This window comes from Nematolebias whitei, chromosome 3 (genome assembly GCF_014905685.2).
Source record: "Nematolebias whitei isolate Nwh7 chromosome 3, NemWhi1, whole genome shotgun sequence".
NCBI lineage: Eukaryota > Metazoa > Chordata > Actinopteri > Cyprinodontiformes > Rivulidae > Nematolebias > Nematolebias whitei.
The window spans coordinates 10,323,600-10,332,787 of record NC_056500.1 but is presented as its reverse complement, the minus strand read 5'-3'; the positions used below and the strand labels follow the sequence as shown (position 1 = coordinate 10,332,787).

General features: G+C 39.5%; 1 protein-coding gene across 1 annotated transcript in view; it reads right to left on the bottom strand.

Annotated features, from left to right (window-relative positions):
• The window catches only part of ptprc (protein tyrosine phosphatase receptor type C), a 29,984-nt gene extending 21,177 nt beyond the window's left edge, over nucleotides 1-8,807 (bottom strand). The window contains exons 1-10 of the mRNA XM_037697836.1: nucleotides 8,709-8,807; nucleotides 3,253-3,270; nucleotides 1,891-2,112; nucleotides 1,613-1,753; nucleotides 1,439-1,459; nucleotides 983-1,225; nucleotides 650-883; nucleotides 446-559; nucleotides 114-245; nucleotides 2-20 (exon numbers count right to left, since the gene is read on the bottom strand). Of these exons, the coding sequence (XP_037553764.1) occupies nucleotides 2-20; nucleotides 114-245; nucleotides 446-559; nucleotides 650-883; nucleotides 983-1,225; nucleotides 1,439-1,459; nucleotides 1,613-1,753; nucleotides 1,891-2,112; nucleotides 3,253-3,270; nucleotides 8,709-8,772 (1,208 nt within the window). The 5' untranslated portion in view covers nucleotides 8,773-8,807. The remainder of the gene's footprint in view (nucleotide 1; nucleotides 21-113; nucleotides 246-445; nucleotides 560-649; nucleotides 884-982; nucleotides 1,226-1,438; nucleotides 1,460-1,612; nucleotides 1,754-1,890; nucleotides 2,113-3,252; nucleotides 3,271-8,708) is intronic.
• Nucleotides 8,808-9,188: the final 381 nt, after the last annotated feature.

Genomic DNA, 9,188 nt, shown 5'->3' with positions numbered 1-9,188 from the left:
TGTGATGTTGATCGTCAGATCTGTTGGAACACAGTAAACATGAACAATGAATCCTGAACCTGTTCTTCAAAAACCTTCTTCTTTCCAATGAGAAACTACAATAATCCACACACCACAGTCAATCCTAATCTGAACTGGTGGAAGAGTTTTATTTATGGAGACACTGTTGTCCTTGATCAGACCAGAACAGCTGTAGTCTGTGAAGGGCTCCACGTCAGACAGGTTCACGGGGACAGAGACACGTCCTGTTTCTGGAGACACAAAGATGGAATCATGTTCAGTGAGCGGAGTTCATCCGTCTGTGCTGCCCAACAGTTCACGCTGACACTAACAGGAAGTGACTGAACGCAGCAGCTTGGGACTCCTTCCACTCGAACATTCAGACTTGTAATAATTTGGAGTTTTTATCTTACTGCTGACTGAGCAAGTCTTCAATGTGTCTCACCTGAACAGGTGTACTCCACACTGAGACGTTTACAGTTTGAAGGAAGCTTTGGTTTGATCTCTGCAGGAAGTCCAGCAGGTTTACGCTGATTTATGGCATCTGGATTTATGAACTCTGGATCAGGAAATAAAACGAACAACAGTGTGTTCATGTTGGGTCTGAATAAATATTATTTTAAAACAAAACAAGAACTTTTGAACATACCAGTAGAAATGTCTTGGGTGAGGGTAAAAGACGAGTTCTTGCAGTTTTCAGGAGTGAAGTTTACAGTAAAACTTGAGCAAAAGTCTTCATCGTCAAGTTTAAAACGTAATGTTCCATCCGTTTGATTCTGAGCTGGTTTGTTGTTGTGCTTTAACTCTGAAGGGCTGATGGTCCAGTCACTTTGGTAACAGATGTATCCAGGAGTACACTCGGTGACTCTTATGTCTTTGTTCACTGAAAGAAAAACACCATTTCTCAGTTTTACACCCAAATGATTCCCTTCAAGCTGAAACGAAAGTGTCCGACACAACAGCCTGAAGTCTTTGTACTCACTCAGATCTCTGGTCCTTTTAGTTTCAGAGCAGAATATTTGGCTCATATTGTTGTTAATAATTGTGACATTGAGCTGATAATCAGTGCAGGGCTTCAGATTGTTGATTTGATCTTTTGGAGCATTTAAATATTCATTTTTCTTTTCTGGTCGTCCTTTCTCAACAAAACTTATGGTGTAGATTGGGGGAAAGTTTGTCGTGTCAATCTGGAAGCCGGATGAGTTCTCTTTAAAAGTGCCATTGCCTGGAACAAAAAAACAACATTAAATATTTATTTTTTTACATTTTTGGTTAAAATAAATCACATTGTTCAATAAAATCTCAAACAGTTTGTTGTTTTGGTATTTTCAAACCATCTTACCTGTCGTCTGGACAGAATAAAGAAAATGAAAACACTAAAAATGTCATTATGAAGAGAAAAAACAGACAAAGTGATGTCATTTAAGATGATACTCACAGCGTAGGACTGGATTGCTGACTGGAAGACAAGAATGAAAACATTAAAATACTTTAATACAACTTGAGCACAACAAGACGGTTTACACTGATCTGTTCACGTGACGTGTCTCTTCAATTACACTCGTTTTATAAGAGTCTTATCAAAGTCCTGTAGAGTGAAGGACGTTCCAACCTGTGGTAGAAGGGACCTCTGTGGAGTTCTGGGTGTCTGGAGGTGAAGCTGTGCTCTGATTGTTTGTTTGAGAAGACGACTGGTTGCTGGTTGAAGTGCGTGCTGGTGAGGTCTCGTTTGAGGTGTTTGCAGGAGAAGAGACTGCAGGTCAGAGAGCATGACGGAGGTCACCTTCACGCTGAAATACTCCACTAGTGAACATCTTACCTTCTTGTCACTCGAGCACTATTCATCAGACCAGAAGTAGCACTTTAAAGACTACAAACATAAAACATTACCAGACGTGGCGGTTAAGGGGGACGATGGAGTTAAGGAGGCTGAGGCGGTGGATTCAGAGGTGGGCGGAGCTTTGAGGGAGGTTGTGGCAGTGGATTCTGCCGAGGTGCGTGGAGGTAAGGTGGGGGTGAGGGGTGCAGATGCTGCACCACTGAGTGGAGACGAGGTGGAGACATTTGGCGCAGAATTTGTGCCACTGACAGGAGTGCGTGCAAGTGAGAGGGCTAGAAATACAAAAAGTCAACACATCTCAATGTTCATTTCTGTAATCTGAAAGAGTTTGTGCAGCTGGAAAAACAACAACAAAAATGTTTACTAAAGCTGTTGTAGGTCGCCGAATGACTCGACCAAAGATGTAAAGGGCATTAGTTAAAGATAATTAATTTTATATAACAGAACACTGCAAATGTAAACTCAAAAGGAAGTAAAAATAAACCATAATGAAGTAATGAGAACATTTGCCTCGCACTCAAGTTCATTTTTGTTCCTAAAATTGGGTTTAGTGGCAAATTTTTCATTATTCGGCTCCTACAAGTCATTGGGTGAATCGATAGGACCATGTTTCTCAGACAAAACTGCGTCCAAACCCGTCGTAAAAGACTGAGGTGAACCAAACTCCATAAATACTGACATGCATGTTGGCATCGGCATCACTTTATCCAAATATTCACAACAATCCAGAACCACTGTCAACTGTTTGAAATAAAAGTTTTCATAAATGAGCACTCAAATATAAATATAACAATAAACAGAACAAGTATGTTTCATCTTAGACACTCGTGACTTGTTGGTGCAGCAGAATTATGCAGCAAAATACAATTCAAGAAGCTCAAAATCAGCGAGTTAAAAAAACGACTATTTTGCAGAAAAGAAAAAGAAATGGTTTCTTCCTCAAACATGCTGCAAACTGCTTCCTGACCTAAACATAAATAAACAAAGTAAGCTGTTGCACACTATATAATGTTAAATGTTCTTACATCAGCAGCAACTTTTTATGAAATGAGCACAAACGTGAAATTTACTGTAAAATTGAGTTCCTAACTGTGACAGGTTGAAAATCTCTATCTGAGTCATTACAATTGTAGATATTTTTTGCTTCCGTTTTGTGAAAGATAATCCAAGTAATGCCACTTACCATTAATGGCAGCTATTGTCAATCAAAATAAGTGTGTAAAAACCTATTTCTATCATAACAAATCTTTGTCGGATGTGCTCATTTGAGTACAAGTTTAGAGTAAAACAGTAAAGAGTGAGCAGCTCAGGAGAAGGATTGGACTCAGCATGAAGCGAAGCTGCAAGTTAGGAACGCAGCAACTTGGTGAGAATGATTAAAATGTATTACACTTTTATAAATCATCACTCACTTGTTGAAGAGCTTTCACCTGAAAACACAAAAATGAAAAAAAAAAAAAGCTTTAATTTTTTAAATAAAACCATGTGATAATAAGAAATTTAAGACATAAAAGACCTCCCCCAGTGTGCCCTCTGTTAAGGTCAAACCAACCAGTATTGGGCCATAAGCGGGAAATGGCCGCCGTATCTGGATGTGGCGGTACTGTGAAACCTGGTTGTCGTGGCAACACGACAGAACAACTCTTGCTATTTCAGTGAGTGAACCACAGCTTCCTGCCTCGCACTAAAATGTCGTGCCGCCCAAAAACTCACAAAACTTTTTGCCCTTCCACTGTCTCACCTTTAAAGACTTTAAAAACAAAACACATACAAAACAACATTTTAAATAAAAATCAAGGAGTGTTTCAGATCCTGCATTGCATTTAAAGTTTGCATTTTAATTGTATTAGTTTTCCTCCATCGGTGAAACAGAACAAAAGGCAGACTTAAAACAGATTTCGGCTGAAATGTTCCCTCAACACAAACACATTTTTGCTGTTTTTCTCCTTCAGCTCTTGACAGAAGTCAAGAGAAATGAGCAAAAAGTTGATGAGGGACAGTGAGACGGAGAGGGAGGCAGGATGTGGTTTAGCACGTTGTTTCACAGCATGGAGCAGAGATGCACGCTCTCTGCATGCTCTCTGCACGCTCTCTGCATGCTCTCTGCATGCTCTCTGCACTGACATTTACACCACACACTTCAGCCTCGTTGTTTCTGCTATTAGAAACTGCAGCGAACTGATTCAACCTCTGAGGGATGAACTTGGGACACATTAATATTTCTGTTGTGTGAAAACTGCGTGACACACAGCAAAATGTCAGGAAGTCACCAGAAAGCAAATGAGGAACAATCAGCCTTTAAATAGAAGCTCAGTTTTAAACAGGTTTGAATGATCTGTCTGTTTGTAATTAATTAATTAATTAAAACAGGTGAGAAATTAACCAGAACAGAGCTTTTGAACACTTCCCTCTGACTCCATTTAGACTAACATATATCAAAACAGACCCACAGAGCTTATAAACTACCAGTATGGGACAATGTAGCTCATTCATTTGTAGTAAAGTGACAAGAGTTTCTGTGTTAAGGTTAGAAATAGTGTATCCACGTCAGTGCCTCTTTCCTGTGGGGCTCGATTCTTGGACACCTTTACTTTTCACTCCATCTGCTGCCTTTGAGATCTATTCTGAGGAAACGTGGACTTTCATTTCATTGTATGCTGATGATTGTCAGAATTATCTGTCCTGAAAACCTAACAGTTCCTGCTCCATTCGCCCTCTGTTAAAATGTCTTGATGACATCAAGGCGTGGATGGCTTCAAATTTTTCAAGTTTTAATGATTAGAAAACTGAAGTTGTGTTTAGCCCTAGCTCTACCGCTGTCATTGAGCCTGTAAATCTTGACACTCTTCAACCTTATCTTAAGCAGTCTGTTACAAATCTTGGAATGGTTTTAGTCTCTGAATTTAAGTTTAATAAACAGATTAACTCTGTTCTTCAAAAAAGCTTCTTCCAGTTAAGGCAGATAGCTAAGCTTAAGTCTGTGTTGACCAGATCTGACCTTGAAAAAAATAGTCCATGCATTCGTTACAACCCGACTGGACTACTGTAACGCATTTTATGTTGGGGTTAGTCAGGTGCCCCTTTCACGTCTCCAGCTTGTCCAAAATGCTGCAGCTCAACTATTAACAGGAACTCATAGGTTTGAGCATATTTCACCAGTTTTGTCCTCCCTTCACTGGCTCCCTGTGTGCATTGTCCTACTTCAACCATATGTTCCTTCGCAGGCGCTGAGATCATCTGTTCAGCTGCTTTTGGTTGTACCTAAAACCAGGATGAAGAGGAGATCGGGCTTTTTTCAGTCACTGACCATCAACGTTAGACAGGCCACTTCACTTCCTGTTTTTAAATCTCTCCTAAACACACACCTGTTTTCAATGACAATTAACACAGTGTGATTTGAATTAGTATTTCATTGTTTCTCATTGTTTGTGTGTTTTTGTTTCTATTTTTGATGCTTTTAATTACATGTTATTTTTTATTTGCTGCCTTGATTTTATTGTTAAGCACTTTTGTAACAGCTGCCATTTTAAATGTGTTTTATAAATAAAATTGATTTGAATTGACTTGACTAGTTAATTAACATGTATAAATAAAGTGTAAATGAAAAAAATTGTTAAAACTAGTCATATTTTTCACGATTAAACCCCTAAAAACCAACTAATGAGGTGCCTTTAATGAATTATTTCGTTAGTTACAGAGTTGATACAGCTCTTTATGGTACTTTGTACATCAGGCAGAGTTTTACAAAGTAGGTGTTCCTCCCTTTAATAATCATCATCATTAATATTTTAAATTAAATTAACCTTGTGAGTATAATGAACTGAGAATTTGGTGAATATTTGTTGTCTAATTTGCAGTACTAATTACCACAATGTGTCATTGTCACCATCCTGAGTGACAGCAAATTAGTTATTTATTAATATTTATAAGAAATATAACCCTCTTTATTTCTTGATAAGCCTAATATAAAATGTGTGCAGTAGTTAATGTTATTTCAACCATAAATGTATAAAAGTATTGTCCCTTATTATAATTTGTGGCTTCCTATAAATATAAATTAATAGGTCTCTTTAACTAACTAGAAACAAACACCAATAAAATTATGATTCATCCTGTTACGTTAAAAGAGAATATCGACTCGAGTTCAGTAAAATATGAAATAATTAATACTATTTGGAATGCACACTACACTATCAGAAATTAATACTCAAGTAATTAGTAAAATATTTTTTCTATTTTCTGGCAGGAGAACTTCCACAGAGGAAAATAATCAGTGTAGCTTCAACTTAATTTAATTATTTGTTAGGATCTTCTGTTTGTTTATCTTATCTCTAATATATTATTATTGAAAAGAATAGAAAAATATGTCAAATAATAACAATTGATGTAGCAGTACAACTTTTTCTCTTGGAAAGGAACTCATCGTTTATCGTCAAATTAACATCAAATTTGTCAATTTGTACGAATCGTTTTATTGACTCTTCATTTACCTAAAACTAAAAAAATAATTAATCCAAACCTTTAATGGATATTTCTGATTTTATTTTTGTTCACAAAGACCCACCAAGTTTCAGCTGCGTTTAAGACAGTAAAATAAAGTTTTAGCCAATACTTGGGTTTACTTTCTTTACTTTCTTTTTCACAGAGTCAAAGAAGCAGAAGTTGAGAAAGAAAAAGGCCAAATGAAAATGAGAAACTAAACACAAACATTTTTGATTTAAAACAATGAAATTGAAATTTAAACCCTGAATTCTTTGATAATATTTAGTTTAGCTAAAACACGGATGAAATGAGCAGACGTGTATCTCACGTGTTTATCAGTGTTCAGTTTGTGCTTTTTAATCTCATCTTTTACATTCACCATCCCCTTCCCTGTAACAACCCCCCACCACCACACACACACACACGCACACACACACACACACCCCCTGCAGAAACTGCATTAATTACGCCCTCTGACCTCAGTTCATTTTTAGGCAGTTTCTGTTTTGGGTCACAAAATCTTGACTATTTGTCTTCGCTCTCTGCGTCTTCGCTCTCTGCGTCCTCGCTCTCTGCGTCCTCGCTCTCTGCGTCCTCGCTCGCACCGCTCGATTCAGCCGTGCCAGGAAATGAAGGCAGCTCAGAATGGAACACGGAAGTGGTCACAACTCTGTCCTGCTGCAGGGCCACGCACCACAAATGGCGCACTTTTTACTCGGTGGCGTTAAAGACAACCGAGGCCGCATGTCAAGTTCAACACGAACGACCTTAGAATTGTTAAAAACCTTAAAAGGATGAAGAACTAAGAGTAAAAACCAGAACGAGAAGATCATTTTTGATCATTTCAGTCAGCTGGTTTAGCTTCAGCTGAGGTATCTGGAGCACAATGACGTTTCTAACATAAATTCAGACTCGTGTTAGAACAATTGCAATGATTTAAATGAATAAAAAGAACGATGAGAAAACGGGAAAGATGTGTCTAAATAAAAATAAAAAAAGTCTGCTGATGTGGTACACCATGAGTCAGCTCGTGATCAGTCACAAACAACAAACTCTGAGCAGGACGGATGATAAGAATGACAGAGGGATGTGTACAGCCTGGCTTAGCAGTAGGGGTGTTGTCTTACAATTGGAGGGTCGGGGGTTTGATCCCCTGCCCCTACAGCTTGTCAATGTATCCTTAAGAAACCCATCATACCAAATGAGAGCAGTGTGTGTGTGTGTGTGGGGGGGGGGGGGGCATAAACATGCCTCTACAGCCTTTTAGGAGTAAGGACAATTTACATTTGGGTTCTGAGATGGGGTAGAGGCAGGGCAGACGACTCAGGACCCAAAGTCCCAGGTTCGATCCCCAGCCATTCCCACATGTCGTGGTGTCTCTGAGCAAGATATCCAATCCCTAATTGCTCCCCGGGCGCTTACATGGCTGCCCACTGTTCCACCTGGGTGTATCCCAGGTGCGATGGGTTAAAAGCAGAGAATTAATTTCGCCATTTTGAAATAAAATGTTTCAAACATGAACAGAACCAAGTGATGGTGGTAAGTCTGTGCCCATAACACCCCCCCCCCCCACACACACACACACATACACACATACAGATGTTTATCTTTAACACAACAACCACAGTGACTTGTGTTAGCAAAGTGCATGCAGGGACACACCCTGTAAAATCCTCTCATCTTTGATAGACATAGCCCCACAAACACATATGCACACACCCTCCATCCTCCACCTACACACCTACACACACACACACACACATACAGTACAGACTCCCACCATCACACACACACGCACCGTGTCAAAGCAGAACAGAAACATGATTGCAGAATCTCCCTTCTCTTTGTAGTGAATGAAAGGTGTGTTTTTAAAGAGCGCTGTTCTTATTAACGGCGTTCTTTGACTCAACAGAGGAGTTGATTCTTTTGCCAACGGGGCTCATAAAACCTGTCACTTCTCAGCCTCTCACATCACAGACGTGCAGTCGTACTGTCTGCCGTTTCTTTGCTTCGTAAAGTTTAAGAAACGGCACAGACGCAGGAGCAACTCAAAGGCTCCAGATACTGTAGCTTGTCTTTTCTGCCCTCAGTTTAAGTGATTACTTTTTTTGTTTTTGCACTTAAAAAAAAAAGGTTTTGTCAAGCGTGTCTGCTGACAGATTCATGATCCCATCTCGCTCACACACATAAAGGTGTGATTGTGTTGCGCTTGAACACAATCACACACTTAACAAGCAGCTGCTAAAGCTTCAGAAACTCAAGTCAGAGGGTTAGACATCACCACCTTCGTGTTTTGCATAAATTCAACTTTTTTTTAATCATAAAACACCACTTCCTTCATTACAGTTTTCTTACAAAGAAAACTTCATTTTGAACATTTACTTACAGCTGGCCATTCCGACGATCACCACCCAGAGCAGACCGGTCTTCAGACCACAGAGACCCGCCATTTCTCCTGGGAGTTAGGGTGTGTGTGCACACACACTTGAGCGTATAGTCCTGGAGATGACCCGATGCCAAGCTGCTGCTCTATTTCCAACGCTAAACCGAACTCCTAAACGTTGACTTGTTTCAGACTACATAAGTTTTTGTGTCTTATCGGTGGACTCGGCTTCCTGAACTTGTTCCCCAAACCTTGCTTCTGGTTTCAGCTTGAGCAAGTTTGAGTGATGTCACTCAGACGAAAAGAGCCGTCCTTCACCTAAACTCTTAAAGACAGGAAGCTTCATTTCAGCTACGCCACCAAGAACAGGAAGCCATCGCTTGTCTGATCTTCACTTGCTTTTGCTCAAGTGTGAAACAAACCCTTACACTTGTGAAAAAGTGGTGAAACGCATCTTTAGGGAGCAGCTTTTCAATTCAATTC